The 20,571-nt window shown below is 31.8% G+C and overlaps 2 protein-coding genes across 2 annotated transcripts in view; one reads left to right on the top strand and one right to left on the bottom strand.

Moving 5' to 3' along the window:
• LOC114329631 (nuclear protein localization protein 4 homolog) overlaps positions 1-20,571 on the bottom strand; it is an 89,945-nt gene that overhangs the window by 24,037 nt on the left and 45,337 nt on the right. The gene's annotated exons all lie outside the window — the stretch shown is intronic.
• On the top strand, positions 2,404-20,402 carry LOC114329632 (uncharacterized). Its single transcript, XM_028278809.2, has 2 exons — positions 2,404-2,677; positions 13,923-20,402. The coding sequence occupies exon 2, from the start codon at positions 13,925-13,927 to the stop codon at positions 15,545-15,547; it is 1,623 nt and encodes a 540-aa protein (XP_028134610.1). The 5' UTR covers positions 2,404-2,677; positions 13,923-13,924; the 3' UTR covers positions 15,548-20,402.

Here is a 20,571-nt window from a genome sequence, read left to right as displayed (position 1 = left end):
AATTTTTTTACAAACTGACGATTTATTTATTGCTTCAAAACCAGTTGAGATATGCAAATCAACTTTGGTGGGTTTTAAGACGTAGTTACTGCACATTTTTTGACATACAATTAAGAATTTAATATTCACCATTGGCGCACAAACGGGTATTATGACCGATAATATTACCCGTACGCACGACAATGGTGAATGTACAATGTTTAATTGTATGTTAAAAATGTGCAATAACTACGTCTTAAAACCCACCAAATTTCATTTGCATATCGTAACTGGTTCTAAAGCAATAAATAAATCGTCAGTTTGTAAAAAAAAAATTGAACATCCCATATGTCGGAAACGAAGCGGTTGCGGACATAAGATTATCAAGCAAATTGTCATTATTTTCTCATGTAAAATTACCCCTTAAAGTTTGTCGCACTTATTTAGAAAACATCCTGTACTGATGACGAACATGGCCAGTTGTTAAAGTACCTAACTTTTTTATTATCCAACATCAGCGAATGAATTGAAAGACAAAATGTTAAGAAAACCTGAGGTTATAGTGGGGTTTTAATTTCAGTATTTTATAAATGATAGAATAATTAACAGGGTGATGCGAACTTTGAGAAAAAAGCACAGTTTGATTCGTACACCCGGTATACAATGACAGTTTGACTGTCTAGCAACAATATTACTACAACGATATTGTTAATGAATAAGGCTATAACGTGGTAAAAAATCGCTTAAATCGGACAACAGGTTTAGGAAATTCGAAACATCAAAAATGACCAAATTTTTAGTGGATCGATTTTTTTGCACCGCAGTGTATTTAGTAATTATTATTTTGCCATACTAAAATCACCAGCCAGTTGTGTCTGAGTTTATCGAACCGACTTAAAAAAAATAGTTGTTTTTAGAACTATTTAGCAACGTATTACACACTGGCGACGCGTGACTTTTTCTAAAGTGTTACCAAAACCAGATATTAAATATATACCAGATATATTATATATTATCTATATATATAATGTATTTTATAAATATTTTTATATATACAGTGTTCCCATACATCAAAGTTTGTTCGACTAGACACCGTGAATTTTCAGCTTGCTATTAATCAACTTTTTTTTGGTACGCGCGATCCAGGTCTATTATAAAAATAGATGAAATAAAATTAAAAAATTAAAAATTTAAGAAATTATATAAAGTATCTACAAACTAAAAACATATTTGTTGTTTTTAGGTAAAATATGTATTATATCACCTTTATACTTTATTAAAAAATCCAAATTGTATAATTAGTATACTAATCAGTACATTCATTTGTCATTTTTAGCCTAAAATATTAAATAATTTTTATTTTATTGATTATACACTACAATGTACTGTATAATCAATATTATTATATGTCATATTATACTAATGTTGTTGTTAATTAATATATTTCGACAAGTAATTAAAATCGATTAATGTGATTTATATAGGATAAAAAGGTATAGATATATTATCTGTATAATAAGCAAATACAGTTACAAGTTATAAACTAATAATTAATAATGCATATTATGCAATAATCGAATCCAAAGGGCCGGTACGGTTAACTAACCGGAGTTTAAACGAAAAAATACCGGCCCTAAGAATAACAGACTTCATAAATGGAATTATAATTATTACCTATAATTATAATAATAATTAAAATTGCATTTATTAAGTCTGATATTCTTACGGTCAGTATTTTCTGTCCCGATAGACACCGGCCCTACCTAGCGTCACCAAATTAAAATTTGGTAACACCAATACGCGGTTTCAGAGCCATCGTCCCCGCAAAATTTTCAGAGACGATCCAGTCAAAGATCCTACTATCGTTGCCACTCACAAAAGTGGTAAACGGCGCGGCGCACGGTAAGGGCACAGTATAATAAATATGGAACCTCTTTATACTGTGGTAAGGGCGTATTATAATAACGTGCAACCGATTTTACATAAACTCGCTGATATTTTCGTGCGTCTAGTTGGCTATTTTACTGAATTAGGTAGATACTATTAACAAATATTTCTATTTTTAAAAAATATAAATGGAATTATTTCATAGTAGTCATAAAATATTTATTTACAAATTTTAACTGTTACCAATGGTAACAATGGTTACATGGACGCTTCGCCAGTGGTATTACATAGTATAATATAATATTTATGGATTACCGTCAAAGGCCGATATAATCAACCAAAAAAGAAGATGTATTTGGTGAGATTTCTAGTGACTTTCTTGGGTGTGAAACTGTCTTTTTAGTTTACTCCCCTTGCTTTAAAAACAAAGCTTGGTTGTGGATATTCAGTGAGTTATCCTGAAAAACAAATTAGACGTGGCATCGTCGCGATCGAATTTGTGACCGTGACTTTGAAGATTTTAATAAAAGTTGACGGGTCGGGAATGTCAGTCGTCAACATGATGTGGCACATCGTAAAGCGGCCACAGTAATTTTAAGTTTTTTTCGTAATTCTGCCGATTTTCTCGGCACGATATAATTATGTAATATTAAAAAATCGCAAGATAAATAATCGTCTGCCGTACCGAAAACACGCAAATAGTACAAAACCGCGAAAAACCCGTAAAAAAAGTTTTTAATTCACGACCAAAACACGTATCGTTTAATCGGATTTACTTAAGGCTGTGTTACACATCGTAAAATATAAAACGGTAAGGATTGTTTCATGATAAATCAATCAATCATTAATAAAGATCCTACACCCATAAATTCAGCACGAAAACATTAGGTGAATGCTTTCCAGTGATCATGACCCAGCGACCAACACACGACGCAGATATCGCTAGTGGCGGACCCACTTGTCGATTGTCGATTTTTTGTAAACAAAACACTTGTCTCTTGGCGCGAACACAACTTTTCGATAAAATAAACCTACAATCTTGTGTACTTTTAAACATATACTAATAATTTTCGTTGATTTACCCGTAAATTCCATCAAACAGCATAATCTGTAGCTGTACTAATTAAGCAACATTTAATTACTTTCTTGTTCATTGTAGGGTGTAGAGTTGTGTATGGTGTATGTTGTTGCAATGTAACATGTCTGTATTATTTGTTGACTTTTCTTGTTATTCAGTCACAGTATTCAGTCCTATTCGTATTTGTAAAATTCCATAATATGGATGGATCATTTTGACAGTTTCATGTAGGTACTTACATGACCTGATGATCTCTGCGATATTTCTAGTGCATTAGGGGAGTCAAATTCTTTCTTCTTTAATATATAATAAAGAAATAACTATATTATTCAAATGGGAATTTGTAGTGGAAATAGTATAGATGTCATCAGGAATCAGGATAAAAACTTGGGTATGAGTTTTAGGTTAGGTTGACCCTATAATCCTATAATCATTCTTTTTCTCAGAAATAAGGACAGTTTAATAATGATTTTTATAAACAAAATTAGTCTAGCAATGGGTTATTGTTTGTCTCTATTATTGGCAAATATATTCATGGTAATATGTATTGTTGATTCAAAATTAGGGTCAATAATACATGATGTTTTCTCAATATGACTTTATCTTTTCTGGAGATTACAAACAAAACATACCATCAGGTATAGTCTGTCCATTCAGCTTGGAGATATTTTGACAGATTGATTGTCAGAAACACCTTAGCTATTTCAGAGACTGCTGCCCTGAAAATTTCATTTGATGTACAGCTGGTTCCAAAAAAATCTGATACGACTCTTAAAGCGTATTTTGTAGAAAATTGAGCAGTGTATTTTTTCTTCTTTTTGTTTTTGTCTCGCTGCAAGGCGATTACCAGCACAATTTATAGGCGATCTTGATGTAGGCTGGCTCTAAGCCATATCAAAATCGCTGACTATGTTCTTGTAAAAAGCTTTTGGTGAGGTGTGATATAATGAATATGAGTTTGATTATATTTAATTTATTATATTTTGAAGGATAAATACATATTATTTACATACTGTCACTGTCACTGCCAAATCTTAAAATTTGTCAGATAACTTCAACCTCAAAAAATGGCTGTTTGTTTATTTTATTATTTGTCTGTGATAATAAATATAATATAATGTCAGACCAATCATACACTGCTCAAAATGATCAAATCTTACTAAGAGTCATATCAGTATTTTTAGGAACCAGCTGTACATCTGTACCATGATATTAGATGTCTCCCTATTTCCATCTCAAAAACATAACACAAAACTTTCTATCACAGTACCTATCAATAGCCTGCCTAAATAAACTTACTCTTTCAGACTTATTTAATTGAAAAGAGAAGATTAATCATATTCTCATCCTATAGTCAATATTTTCATTAAAATTTTTCTTATTTGTAAATATTTATCTATAAATGAGTGTAAAATTGCAAATGTAAACAATCGATTTTGGTAAAAAAAATTGGGAAACATTAAATAGTACTGAATTACGTTCGTTTAACTCAGACGCATTTTGACAGATTCAGAGTACGAAACATACACACAAAAATTCCTACCTCACACTCCTAACAGCTCAAATAAACTTGCCATATTCCTTCATTCAAAAAAAGAAGAATTATTAGAAATCAAATGTAGTATACTAAACTGATAAAAATTTTGGTATAATTCAAAATATATAATTTCACTTATTATAATTTAACATATTATAGTAAATAATTGTATTATTTGTGCTGTTTATATTATTAGATATTAGTATTATTGTTGTTTTGTTGTTTGTTTACTCTTAATATTGGCTATGAGCAGGTGTGCTTCGTTGTATAGTAATATTCATCCACTTCTGGTCTGTCAAAATGTAACTAACTTCACAAAAAAAAAAATTACTAAAATTTCTAGACAGTTGTGTCTGAGATTAGCGAAGTGACTTTAACAGTCAATTTCAAAGACTAAATGCCTAGCCTAATGTATTAAATGCCATATTATTATGTAAAAGGCTTATCAGAAAACCTTTAGGAAACAAGTGAAAAATTGGACCAACATTGAAGATACCTTATGATCGCAAAATAATCCTAGCAATGAACAACAAAAAACAAATTTTTAATTTAAAGAAACTTGAGAAAGTGTAAAAGAAATTTAACTAACAAGGGGAACATTACTTCTTAATGTATAATATAGAAAATATTTTAATAATTCAAATGTTTTTGGGCCTGGAACAACAAGTGACTATAAATATTTCAGAAAATACAAGCTTCCATGTACCAGACAACAGTGCAGTGTAAGAAAGTATGTTAGTTTTTGATGTTTTTAACTGAAGACATTACTATATTACTGTCCTATAACTTTTCTTTCTTTATACAAATGAATTTAAGATTGAATATATTGAGAACTTTGAGATTTTTATAGATGTTTTGACACATTTTCATTTTTGCAAATAAGTCTGTCAGTAGGTAACTTAACGATGTATTCATCGATCGAAAAGATTCGTGGTACTATTATACTCCAGTCCATTTTTTCCAAGAAGCAACTTCATTGCATAATTTTCATAATGTTACATATTTTTGCAACAATTTTTGTATGTCATTAAAATCATAAGCAACTGTTTTTAACCATTGAATAAGGATTTTTAACACATTCGCTGCTGACTAATAACACTCAAGAGTTGTTGCACAGGAGCGGCAAAAATATACCATATTAAAAATCAACGAGTCACTGTCCCTGATTGGAGTCATGTGTATCTAACAAAGGAGCACTTTGACTCCAATCAGAGTCATGCGCAGCGAATGTGTTAAAACAAGGTTTTTTCAATTTCTAGTACTGCTTTAAAAGGAATATTAAGCTCCCATGATAAATTTTCAAGCCCTACTGTAAGTTTTTGAGTTTAATGTATTTCTGAAGAACTTACCAACAGTAATTACGATCAATCTGGGCATCTATATACAAATATAAACATTCTATATGGCATTTTTGTTGAATTTTCCAATCACTAAGTAAATTGAGTGAAAATATATCAATTTCTTTATATAAAACTATGTATTGAATAATTTATCATTCAACCTCCATAGAACAGTATAAAATTCGTGATATTATCAGTTAGATGATTATTAAAAAAAAACTAATGTTAAATTAATCAATATTTTAATTATACCAAAATTTTTGTATCGATCATCAACTGATTAAGTTTTTTTTTTAAGAATACAGAAACTTATCAAACTGAATTATATTTGTAATACATGCCATCAGCAAACATAAGGTTTTATGTTTTGTCTGTTTGCTATAAAAATCTGCTTCTATAGGACAAATTTCCAAATAATTAAACTTAAATGATAAGAAATTCTACAAACCATCAATTATGGATGTTAAAAAAACTAAATGTAAAAGTTTTTATCTAAATTTTTTATTCCTGGTTCAAACATCTTTGGTGAAGCATTACAAGGATTTAATGATCCATTATGTTTCTGATACATAGCCAGTGGCTTGGAATTATTCATTCCAGACATTTCGTCTGTAACTGTAGTCGAAATTTTCAAGAGCAAAGCAATAACTCAAGAGACAGTCTATAAACCAATAAAATAATTGTATTATTATGAACGCAGACAGTTTCTTGTAGATTTCCTTATGGTTATTCATCTTGTGGTTTTCTGTGACAGTATCATCTTACATGAACAAATTCCCTTTTCCCTATTGTTTTATTTACGTATTGTACTTAAAACTTGATATGCTGTGGTTCAAATATTAAAACAGTGTCAAAAGTTTTTTTAATATATGAAAATATTGTAGTCTTCTACACTTCCTTCTCTATTTATTTATAGACTAGAATTATGTCGATATAATTACTTTTATCCACAAGATTGGTGTACCAACTTCTTTCTGTAGATAAGAGCCTTGCAATAACCTACTTAGCCAATACTTTTTATCAGTTTACTGAGATAAATTGTTTTATTTACATTAACAATTGAATATTCAATAGATTATGTAAGAAAGCTTGAGAAGGTCGAGGCCCTATAAGGGCTGTAGCACCAAGATGATGATGATTATGTAAGGTTGACCAAGAAAAGAAAGAAAAAACTGAATTTGAAACAGTGAGAATAGCAATCAATTTTGATGCAGAAGAAAAGAAAAATGACATTGATAAAACCTCCATTTTCCACAAGTTTCTGTAATTGATTTTTAAAGAGCACAATATATTAAGCACCAGAATAAATGAATGTGTGTTCTTTATCTCTAAAATTTTGGTTTGTTCACATTGCTACATGTACATCCTATATTTGGGTACCAATCAGGTAGTGCCAGACTCATGGGCACGATTCTTAACCTTAACCAAATATCCATTTTAAGAAATAGACACACGTGCCACCTATGTTGAATGACAGAAAATTCAGTTTTCAATTTTCCACTATCTGACATAGATCCATGCCTTTCGATTTGTTTTACAAAATACATCCTATGATGATATACCTATGTCTAAATCAGTTTAGGAACCATTGTTACAACCCTTTTCACTCTGAAATGTGGAATTTATGACCAGAAGATTTTGCATAAATAGAGACTTTGTGGGATCGCAGAAATGTTAACATCACAGTTTATTTTCGATGAACGGGATACACATTAATGGTAGAATGAGAATAGAATGTACAAAGTATATTATATGCATGTACAGAGTAAATGGACAAGAAGTATGAGATAATTTAACCATAAAAACAAATAAGGAAATGTACCTAACATAAATTCAGTTAATACTTGAGGAGCAAAGTGTTCAACCAGTGCATCCTTCCTATACATATGGATGTCAAATCTGGACCCTAATCAAGGAAAATATGAGCCAACTTGCCAAAACAGAAAGGGCAATGTTAGGTATTTGACTGTCAGATAGAAAGAGGAATGTCAAAATTTCTACTAAATCAAAGAAGAAAAAGAAGATTGTGTATTGATAACAGTTGCCCCTCACAGTTATTAGACTTTATTACGGTTGTCTTGTTCGACGGTGGTGGTGAGACTTATATTTTTGACTTTACGTCACAAGAGTTTACATTCCCATATTTTTAAATGATTTTCGATCGTTGAATGTGTGCTATTGTGTATATATGTGTATTGTTTGTGTTATTATGAAATAATTAGACAAATAGTACACATTTTATCTTATACCGGGTGGTGAATCGTAAAAAGGGCCATAGGAAACTCAATTTAAAATTCTGAATTGTTGAATTCCTGCTTCCCTAATTATTTTACATCAAAAGTCATGAGATAATGCTTGTAGAGAATTAAAATCTGTATTAAAATCAAAAGTTAAAATTGTTCTACGATTTAAATGCATTCCAAAATTTTGAAAAATATGATACATTTGCCACAATAGGTATGCGTGTAAAAGTAAGGCCACACGTTACTATTTAACTGACTGCTCACACCATTGACTGAATAAAAAAATCTTTATTATTAATCCATTCTCCGCAACTGAGGGTATCTTATCAACTGTATTGTTTTTAAACAATAGATGATAAAATAAAAATATTGACAGTTCAAAAATGTGAACATTATTGCATTGTGTGAGGCCTAAGTTTGGGCTGAAAACTAAAATGTATTACATTTTTACAAAATTTTGGAATATGTTTAATTACGTAGACCAATTTTAACAGTTATTTCCAATACAGATTTCAATCCTCTACAAATAGTTTCTAATGTCTTTTGATGTACAATAATTATTAGGGAAGCAGGAATTCAACAGTTCAGAATTTTACATTGAGTTAATGCAAAATTTTGACGCATGTCAAAATTCTTAATGTGTTTTAATTGTATTCATTTTTTTTTCGAATCCTGAGAAAACTAATAAATATTTTTGAAAAATTTAAACTCAGAATGAAAGACTACATTATTACCGAGGGCTGAAAGTCCCTGAAAACTTCTATAATGTTTATTTTAATAAGTTACAGGGCTGAAAATAAAAGAGAAGTTTGATATTTAATTTCAAATATTTCATTCAATAAAATCTGCTTGTTTATTCTAAGGGGCTTTCCGCCCTCGGTAATAATGTAATCCTGCATCCTGTGTTTAAATTTTTCTAAAATACTTGGCTTTCTCAGGATTCGAAAAAAATCATATTACGATTCAAATGACAGTAAACTCTCGTGACGTAATCTCACCCTTAATGTTCATTGGTTAGTCGATTTAGGCAACCGTAGTAATGTCTAAGAACCGTGGTTGCCCCTAGCGTGAAATTTTTTTATCTTGTCACGTTTGTCCCACTCCAACCAAAATTGTCAGTTAACTAAAGAAGAAGAAGAAGAAGCAAATTGTACAATGTACTAACTCCAAATTGTAAGTGAATAAGGGATTTTTCCCTTATTCCGCGACGATGAGCTGGCAAAATACCCAAGTAGGTGGAGGCCAATAAACTGAAGAAGAAGAAGAAGAAAGAGGAATGGCTGGGTAAGACCAAAAACAAAAGTTGGATATATCACAACAAAAATTGCCAAACACAAATGGAGCTTAGCAGGCCACACTGCTAAACAAAAAGACCAATGTTGGAACACGACAATAACACATTTGAAAGCTTACAAAGGTGGACAACCAAGAGGAAGACCACAGATGAGATGGGTAGATGACATCAAAAAAATAGCCTGAACACATTGTCTCACTCATGATAGAGATCAATGGAAAGAGTTAGCAGATGCCTATGTCCAAAAATAGATGATAGAAGGTTAAGAAGAAGAACAATTAGACTTGTATACTCTGTAGTACCAGTTTATCAAGAGAAAGAAATGTTTATTGTCTACATACATGAGAATTTTTAAGGCCAGAACATAATGTAATTGTTCATATCATTAAGAAAATTGTTGGCTATTTTGTAGTACAATTTTTTCTAATCTTCTAGTACAATGAAACCATTTTCAATATAAGAATTGTGTCTTTATATTTGTTAAACATTGTTATATTTTTCTTTCAAATCTGCCTATTCACTGAAACCATGACATGTGCTAATTCCATCCCTATTTACTACAGCATGTATTCCATGGCCAGTCCATTCTTTGGTATTCTTACCTTAAGGCATTTTCCTTCTCTTTATAGGCATGCGCCCTCGATCTTTCACTCAATGATAAGTTTAAGCAGCATATACCTATTTTAGATTTGTCGTTAGATGCCCCAAATAGTTGCTTTTTGCCGTTCAAATGTGTTCACAAACTATATTTTAACCCATGTTAAATGGGAAATGGGATATCTTCTTTGCTTCATCTGTCCATGGAATTATTAGTAATTCGCATATGTCCACAATTCAAAGGCCTCCTGTATTCATCAGAGCGAAACAACTATTTTTCATATAGGGAATTGCAGGATATGTTCATTTGTAGTTCTGTATTTGTCTTAAAAATATTTTTTAGTGACATCCTACCCTTCAATTAGTAAATTTTTCAGGAAATAACCAAAAACATGGCCAGCATTATTTTGTTTGACGTTTCATCTCCCAATCCGGAATGTATTTTTCTTTACATTTAATTTTAATCCTCAGAAAGTATAATAACAATCAGAAAAATATATAATAATAAAAACTACTGGTCAAAGTCTAAAAAGAAACGAGTATTTTTGTGTGTGAAATGTTGGATGTCATTTGTTATAAATCAATGAGGAGGCCAAAGGTCACAGAAGGCCCATTTCTAAAAGAAAGCCATCAAATGGCTTATTTTATACATAATATGAATATTTAATAGGTCAGAAACATTTAAATGTAGATAAACGTAGAAGTATTTTAAATTTTAAAATAGGTAATTATTTTTACAATTCTTGACTGTTTGGGTCTATAAACGACTTAAAGGGACAACATATTGCTGTTTTATTTTGTTTTTCTTATGAATTTTTTCTTGGTTATAACCTGATAAGCTCCTACTACTTTCGACCTGATATAAAAGCGTCAAGACAATAAAAAAACGTTTTTTTCATTCTGAAAAACCGGTAATGATGTAAGCAAGTACTCAAAATAAATAAATACATAACGAATTTGGTGTTGAACAAATTCGCGGGTGAGTAAATTTGCTAGATTGCCGGCCTTGAACGGTTTAAATAGAATAATATGGTTGTTCTGGCTATCATTTAATTGTTACCAAAATATTAAAAAGTAATTTAGAAAAAGTTTAATTTACTAGACAAATTTTTTCGCTTCGATAATAATTATGAATAGACAATACGAAAAGCGGTTCGTTCGGAAAAATATTCCCGTGAGATTTTTTTGCATAGTCACTTGAATGAGATTCCCCAGAATAAGGTTCAAGAGGTCGCCCATGCAAAAAGTGTTCCGAGTTTATTTACAATTGTTACAACAAATTGTAAAAATCTTGCGCCTGGACCGATTTTTTTTAGCTTTTATGGATTGTTCTAAACAAAAAAGGTGTCTTGTAATTCTACTCTCAAGTAGATCGTTTTCGAATTATAAACAATTTATCGACAGTGACAAAACTATCTTTTATACAAGGTATAAAACATTTTTTATATCTTTGTAATCCGTATTCACAAGTTCTTTACTATATAAAGTATCCTTTTGTCAAATCTAGCTGAATTAGATCGAAACTTTACTTAGTTTTAAGTTTTTTTTTGTATATCTTTCCCAAATCATGTTCCCAGTGTATAGCTTTGGTTTGCCCCGTCTTCTTATTGCCGCCGGCTGTGCTGTTAATCTCTCTGAATATATTTTATCATGTTCGATTCCGGGACCCAAACTACACGTCCTGTCCACTGCAGACGGTTTGGCTTGAGTAGGTACTATCTTTTCCACCGAACTTATGCTTGTAGATATTCTGCGGCTCTAAGTTATATCCACGCCTCCATATTTTATTTTCACAGACTGCAGTACCCTTTTTTCAAAAATCGATAGATAGGATCCATCGGCTTTGATTAGGGTTCATGCCTCTGATCCATATGTGAGAATGGGGACTATCATTGGTCTATACTGTATTATATGAGTTTTTTGAGGCAGACGTTTGTTAGCTAAATACTTTGATAGACCATGATAACACCTATTTGCAATTATGATGCGCCTAAAAACAAACAAAAGATGGGTAACGGAACTAAATGTTTAGAAAACTTGTTGGAAACGGCTTGTTTTGACATGTTCCAAGATTTAAAAAGGTAATACACACTTTAAAATGGCAATAAAAATGATAGGATGTGGCTAATATACGTCTGACATCGACAACATTTTAATTAAATTATTCCTAGAAGGTGGCATTGATGACTATTATTGATGTTTTCAAAATGAAACTGTCCATTTTTTGTATGTACTTAAATTACTAAAGCAATATTTTTGAATGAAATAATTATTGTCAAATGCATTCGTTGTTAAATACACGTCATATGAACGTCAATATAAGGTTTTTTGACTTTGGTTCTTAATAATCAATAATTTTGTATCACAATCTCACACAACAACACACATAAAAAAATATCTAAGGATGCTGTTATTCCACTTTTTTTAATAAAAACTTTTTAATCAAATATCTTTTTGTTAAATACTACATACCATTCGATGTGAAAACTTGTTCTCTAAAAATCAAGGTATACCATGAAAATATTTCAATTGCACTTTTTTATTAAGGAGGTAGGCTCAAAATATTGGTCCAATGCTATTTAAATGCATTATTGTTTTTCGAATCCTGAGAAAACTAATAAATATTTTTGAAATATTTAAACACAGAATGAAAGATTACATTATTACCGAGGGCAGAAAGTCCCTTATAATAAACAAAAAGTGTCTTTTGAATGAAATATTTAAAATTTAAAATCACACTAAATTTTCTTTTTTTTTTCACCCCTGTAACTTATCAAAATGAGCTAGTGATGTAACGAATTTCGTTTTTTGAACATTCGCGAATACGAATGCGAATATCTAATAACGACATTCGCGGATGCGAATATTCAGTTTTTAAAATTTGTTTCTATTTTTGTAATGTTTTCTAAAATAATGAGAACTTAATTGATATTTAGTGTAAATCAATCTGAATCTTAAGCTTTATTACATTATACCAAATAATAAAACCACGTGAAGGCTGCTAATCTGATTATACAAAGTTAAGTTACCTTTTCTTAAAAAAATATGAGAAAGTGAATAGATTTTGATTTTATTAATCTAATGTTATTTTCAAATTATTTTTTTCTGATATTCATATTCGCAAAACATTCGCATAAATTTTTCGAAAGCGATCGCGAATGCGAATATGGAAAAACATGCGGATATTCGCGAACGCGAATACGAATATTCGTTATATCACTAAAATGAGTATTATAGAAGTTTTCAGGGACTTTTGGCCCTCGGTAATAATGTAATATTTCATTCTGAGTTTAATTTTTCAAAAATACTGCAAAAGTGCCTGCGCCTCAAATTGGTACGATTAATTGCTTCAAACTATAAAGAAAAAGTATGAAGAAGTTGTAAAAATATTTATAATTTCTTAGCTGAGCGCTTCGGTTTGCAAGCCATCTCTTCAGAGTTATGGTCAAAACCTATAAAGTACATACCACTACTAAAAGGATCCCATTTTTTATTTAAAAGCCTTTCAACCTTAAACCTCAGTTGAAATCATTTTGGAAAATTTAAAAATTATCTAAAAATCGACACATTAAAAAACTTGAGTATAGTTAGGTGCAAGCACCCACCATTTGGAGTCGATGCGGCTGACATAATGTTGAATTAAAAATTAAGATGAATTTATTGCTGACTAATCAGGGCAAATCAAGATCAAAGAGACAAAATCAACGCAAAATTCATGTATACAAATGAGAAAAAACTGTGTTTTAGACTTTTGTGATGTTTTTAGTTTTATTCTACAATATTTGTGTTGTTATTTTCCCCTAGAATCAACTTTAAAATTTACGGATAATTATATATACATGTCTGGTGTCTGGACATGGTTTTTTTTATAACGTATCTGTTACTATATTTCGAATGTTGCTTAAAAATAATGCGGGAATATTTCTCGTGATTTGTTTTTAATTGTCGTTCTTTTCTATCCTTTCAGAAATGGAATCCGTAGTACCAGAATTCGAGGAGTTAATGTTATGCGGATATTGTAAGCAAAAGTTCAACGAAACGGACCAAAGTCCCAAACTGCTGTCATGCAAGCATTATTTTTGTCTGCAATGCATGCGTACAAACCTCACAAAAGGCCAGGAACTCTATTGTGTATATTGTTGGAAGAGAACCGAGATCGGGGACCTGGGACCGGAGTCCCTCCCGACGTACAACCCCGTCTTGTGTCTGACCAAGAATTTTTCTCAAATGAAGTTGGGAGTGAAAGCTCCGGATAAAAAGGTGATTTCGGAGAACTGTCACACTCACGCTATGCCGTTGGCGTTGTGGTGTCACACGTGCTGCCTGCCGGTATGCCGGGCTTGTGCGACCACCACCGATCACGCATCCCACCAAATCAAATCGCAAAACGAAGCTAAAGACCAATTGGTGGCCGAACTGCAAATCGACTTAGCGTCGATGAACAAAATGTTATCCGAGATACAAAGACTAATAATGCAGCAGCGAGAGTTTTTACTTAAGATACTTGAGGCTTGTGTCACGTTAAAGACGTACGTTGAAGCCGAACTGACCAATAACGCTTCTCATTTCGAATTAACAGACACGAGAGACACGTTAGCGAAACTTCGTCTCAATTTATCGATGGCAGAGACTCTGTCGGACGTCCATAATTTGTACTCGAGCGTAAATATGGAAAAGCAACGTTTGCAACTGCGTTACCAGGAAATGTACCTGCAATGCCAACTCGACGATCTTATCCGGAATTCAAGTGTGATATTCGACTTTCAGTTGCTAAAGCAAGCGTTGGGCAACATTCACAACGGCGAGACAGTGTATCCAGGAAACTCTCGGATACTACCTGCCTCTCAACAAAACCCCATACTATTCCTAGCCAATTACTGTATGTCTCAACTGTACTCTCGTCATATGTTGTCCAAGCAAAACGTCAACGGCTCTTTGGACTACCACAACCACAACTCGATTCCCCCGATCAATTATCTTCCCCACAACCCTCCCCCTCATCTCGTCATTCCCACTCCGAAGAATATTTATCAAGAAAACAATATACTGGTGCAGAATATGATCCCCTCGCCGCAAATGAGGAATCCTGCCAATATGTGCCCTCTTTACTACTTCAACATCGAGGTAAACGGTACCCAATTGGGGCGCATCGTGATAGAAGTGAGAGCCGACGTGGCTCCAAAGATGGCGAAGAATTTCGGCTTGTTGACGACTGGCGAAGCCGGAATGGGCTACAAGGGATGCCAGATATTCCAGTGCTGGGAAGGGGAGAGCGTAATAACGGGCGACTTCGAGCTCAACAACGGCAGAGGTGGGAGATCGATCTTCGACGAGTCCTACTTTCTACCGGACGATACGAAACTGATGGCTGTTAGGGGCACCGTCGGCATGCGGCGCACTCAAAAACGACACGACAACATGGGCATGGTTGGATCTCAATTCCGAATCATCCTCCAGGAGATGAGGGGGTTCACGGGCATTTTCGGACACGTCGTCGAAGGATTAGAATTAGTCGAAAAAATTAGTACGTACGGAGACACTGCGGGTAAGCCTACAAAAAATATTTTGATATCTAAATGTGGAAAACTGTAACGCTACTTGTTTTCATTTTTTACTAGCGATCTTCTAATCAAACATTCGAATATTGCGTCAATTCTAATGGCATGGAACTAAACAACTTTCAGTCCCACAAAAATTTTCGAAAACAACGTAATACACCTGATACAATCCAAAATATGATTATTTTTTTGATGACTTTTGTTTTTGCTTGAAAAGATTACAGAAGATAAATATTTTTTTATTTTGTCCTTTTTTGAGTTATTTACAATTTTTTTGTTGAAATAATAACTTAATTAGTGATATTTTGGATTTTTTCTAAAAACTACTAAAATGATTGCAATGCTACAAAAATCTTTATAATTTTACACCTTTAAGTACAAGTAAAAATTAATTTGACAAGGATAAGCTGTTTCTGTCTTGCTAAAAACATAGTTTTAAATTTAAACTAAGATTTTTGTACCGCTGTACACACTTTTGCAAAACATACATCTGAACTTACAAAAATATATAGAGTCGGGTAAAAAAGGTTTGGTGCATTAGAAATGAAAAAAAATGTCGGTACATTCCGTTGCTAAACGTCTTTTTAGGGGGGTGCCTATAAGACTGACTGAATTGAATAATTGTTTAAACGGTGAAACATTTTCACTTTACTCAAAAATATTTGTAAGCATTGAAAAAGTAACAAAATATTACAATTTTTTGGTTTCAGAGGTTTTTATGGGACTGTGAGACTTACACTTGTTTTAAAACGTTTAAATAATTGTTTATTTAATATTTTTTGATCGGTAACTATATATACAAAGCAAATCGTCTCGAAAAACAAATGTGATGTAAGCAGTAAATTAATTCCTTTGGTTTTATGCCATTTTCTTTGTTTAATATTATTAATCTTACAATTTTTCAGTTCCTAATTTTCGCAGATGTGATGACATATCTATTGTTTCTTTAAACGAAGTTGTCGATGTGGAAAAAAATTAGAAAAAATATATAAAAAGAGTCTATTTATGTATAAATCAAACAATCTGAAAATCGTAATTTTAATAGATGTTTTTTAATGTGTAGCTTCAGTCAAACTGCAAATATTACAGTACGACCTGATGCAGAAAAAAGTCTACAGCAATTTTTTCTTTTCGAAATATAGAGCGTTATTTGATATGCCAGTCTGTTGTATGCTGAAATGCACAAGAGTTGAGTCTCTATATATTAAAATCGAACTGTATTTTCTTGTGAAATTTCTATTATGTGTTGTCTACTATATTTAATACGAATTTACAACAATTTTAACTGAAAATACGTTCAATTCTCGTTAAATATAGTAGATAACATCGTACAGTGTTGTCGCGTTTTACCTAGTTTACTAATTAACACGTTCTATATACCTATAGTAGCATTTTGTCTACAATTCTTATCCTGTCGACTTTTGTAGCTCAGAAAAATAAGTTTTTTCTCAGAAGTATGACAAATTTGACTAAAAAGGCAAATACTTATACATTTCCTGTAGCGAAATTAGGTGGATGCCAGCTTTACAATTATACGCGTTTTCTGAGTACAAAATAAGTGTATTAACATTCATAAAACGTCATTTTACATGAATTTACGATAAATTACCTTGAATTTTCAACCTTTCAACTCGTACAATAAATAACCAACACGTAATTTACGACAGAAAAAATAATTTTTTGTCCTAAATGCGCAAAAAACTTGTCAAATACCTGGCCAGATAAGACTCACTTGTTTTGGGTGATTTCTGCATCATGTCGACGAAAAAAAAAATGAAAACAAATAAAAATACCGTCTTAGCTTAAATGAAACTATCGAATTCCGAAATACTATATTTTCGTATATAGATAATATAGATATTTTTTATTGTTGTCGATTTAGCTTATGGAAGACTAGCTTATAAGTGTACTTTGTTATGTTTGTTTAAAAGAGCGTACGAAATGTTAAAGGTTAACAGAGTTTAAGAAGTTTCGATTTGACAGGGATGCACACTTTTTAAATACAGTACATAAATTTTTCCGTCTCGTAGATGTGCGCATTTACCCAGAACCGATACTAGTATCACACAGACGGCAACACTGTAGAGCTGAAAATTTGATTGTCTAGTACAAAAAATTGCAATTTTTGTTGTTGCATTTTAACAGTTTCAAACCGAGAATGGTATGTGGGACGGAAAAATTTAAGTTCTGTATGTATATCATATAAAATATGTGTACAACTAAAATCAACGGGTCAACAGCAATTAATAATTTTACAAAAAAATATATATCAGCAACTGTTAAACAAGTACACTACAACTATATAAGATTTCTAACATATTCAAGTATAAAAGCGATAATATCGTTGGCAACTTTCAGTAGAATGTTGCCAACGACTTTGAAATGTTATTTGAATTGATTATTTCCAAAAACGAGCTAGAATTTATATCTTAACTGCTTTATAGCTTCGTATAAACGTTTGTATATGTATATTTCGGCAAAAAACTTGTCTTCGTTTGTCGAAAAACGCTAATTTACGAAAAAATACGTTTTGTTCGAAGAAACGAAATCGTTTTTGGATTTAATACTATGCGGACATATCGGAAAAACATAAAACTAGTTTGAGAGCGTCGCTCTGAAGTCGATAATCCATAATTTCATTACTAAATGGAGTCTCTTAACTGAATCGCTTTTACACTTGTCATTTTCTATTTTTCTATGTAATATTACAAAAAAATAAAAACAAAGACGATGATGTCCCGTTAATTTTGCACCCCGAATGGATATTTTGTACTATCTCGATTTTATCGCCTTCTTTAAACATTTTTTTAATAAGAAAATGCTTCTTTATTTATATTATGTACCTTATAGTTATTAGTTCGAGTGCAAGACGTACATTGCACTAAAATCATTAAGAAAATGCTGGCATTTTCATTTCCCTTGTAGATGTCGACAAAAGGGAACATAACAGTCGTTCAAAGGTCTTCGAAAAATTCATATCTCTTTGGAAACATTCACTTTTAAACAAGCGATGAAAAAGATTCATTTAAATTGCTTAAATCATTGAACAACTTTAAAAAAATTATTAAAAGGCCAAAAAACTAGTTTTGAGACCGTTTGATCAGACCAATTAAATGTCTTAGTGACCCCACTGACCTATCTGGTGTTTTATATTACAGCCTGTAAACATATTCACTGTGTGATGACGAGAGAAAACCTCAAATAACGCCTGGACATAAAAAACAAGGTTGTCATCAAATTCTTCTTAAGGTATCGTGTCCGTCATCATGTTTACAATTTCCTAATACCTTTCACTATCTGCTGCTGCGCGAAATATTTCTTCTACTGTGGAACCACACCATTGCCTGAAAGTTTCTTTCGACCAATCCACCTCTTTTACTTCACTTTTTCTTGTATTATAACGCGAAGCAGATGGTATTTAGGTTCTTTAGATGTTTCTCTTCTTTGTAATGTTTATGGGGATATTCTGAATTCACCAGTTTAAGAACATTTCCATTGGAAGTGTACGAAGCCATAATATGGTTTTATGTTGATATTATCATGTCTAACAACCATATAATAGGTTCACCACACATAACATTTCAGCATTTTCTTGCGAATATGCATCGACAGGTTTCTGTTACATAAAACTTTCCACGTCATAAAAGCCTTACGTGATATTTCGATCTCGTTATCAAAGTGACAATTTACATTTAAAGTCAATATTTCTATTTTTATTTATACGTTGAACTTCCATCAGGTCTAGGATTTCCTGTGTCATCCACTCTTCAATTTGAATTTTGGAGCAGAGCAAAAGTTCATCAAATTGAGACACCAGACAATTTTTAACTTAATTATTAGTCCCTAAATTGTTTCTTCAAGGACACACTCTGACGCTTTTATAAGACACTGAGTAGACGGTGATCAAAATAGCAAAAATTGATCTACCATTTAGTAAACTCCGGCCAAGAGAATAGATAAATTTACAGCGAGGAAATATGAATTTTGTTGTGGAACCTTCGAACGATAAAGTATGCCCCAAATAAGTACAAAACAAAGAAGACCAAAAATTCGTAATTGTGAAATAAATTTTAGGATTCTTGAACGCTGTAGTTAGTCGCGAAAAATTGAAAAACGTAGAAAACACTTTTGCCCCTTTTGTCTAGTCCCTGGGAATTCCTTTCTACGCTCAAAACAAAATGTCCGTCGATATACGAGAGATGTGTGTAACAATCGTTTTTTATTTTTTCAATTTTATGAAAATGGCATTTTATAGAACCTTTTGTTTTGTGTGTGGAAACTACAACCAAAGTTTTTTGTTTGTTAAAGATTTTATTTCGTAAAAATCAGACAAGGGTTTTGTTTGAAGAAAAATACACTGATCACTGTAATTAAAACGAAAAACAAACGTTTTACGCATCAATAATTACTTTAAATGTATATAACAAGTAATCTTGGAAAATAACATAAAATGAAGAAAGTATTATTAAAAAATTTGAACTACACAATATTTCACCTTTGTACTCCTAGTTATAGTCATCTCAAGAGGCAAATATGGGATATATTTCATATTTAAACCTTAATATGCATACATTTACCATTTATTTTGGTGCTTTAAGATATTCATGTTCATACATTCGTACATTAAAGAATCTCTATGTTGTCCCAACGTGAAGTTTTACAGTTACCGTAATTATTGATGTCGTAAACGACCGTAGACTTAATTACATTGAATTACTGTATATTCCATACATTTTAAGTGCGGTAGATCGGTTGATTGTTAAACTTTAAAGTTTATAATTATTGTCTAAGTTCATAGTATCAATCGGGTATAGTATATGATGATGAAAACAAAAATATAGCATTTATAAATGTTATCGTAGCCAAAATAAAATAAATCTTTATTTTTAGTAGTATTTTTTTATTTTACTAACAGTCTGAAAGTAGTTCTAACTAACCGAGTAGCTGACAACGAAAGCTTCACCTATGCATATCATTGGTTGATGTCGTTTTGTTCCGTCAGATCATTTGTTTGTGCCTTAAACGTCTTAAAATGTTAATTTTTCCACGATCGTAAGA

The sequence above is a fragment of the Diabrotica virgifera genome, chromosome 2 (assembly GCF_917563875.1).
Source record: "Diabrotica virgifera virgifera chromosome 2, PGI_DIABVI_V3a".
Taxonomy (NCBI): Eukaryota; Metazoa; Arthropoda; class Insecta; order Coleoptera; family Chrysomelidae; genus Diabrotica; species Diabrotica virgifera.
This window is presented reverse-complemented; position numbering and strand designations above follow the sequence as displayed.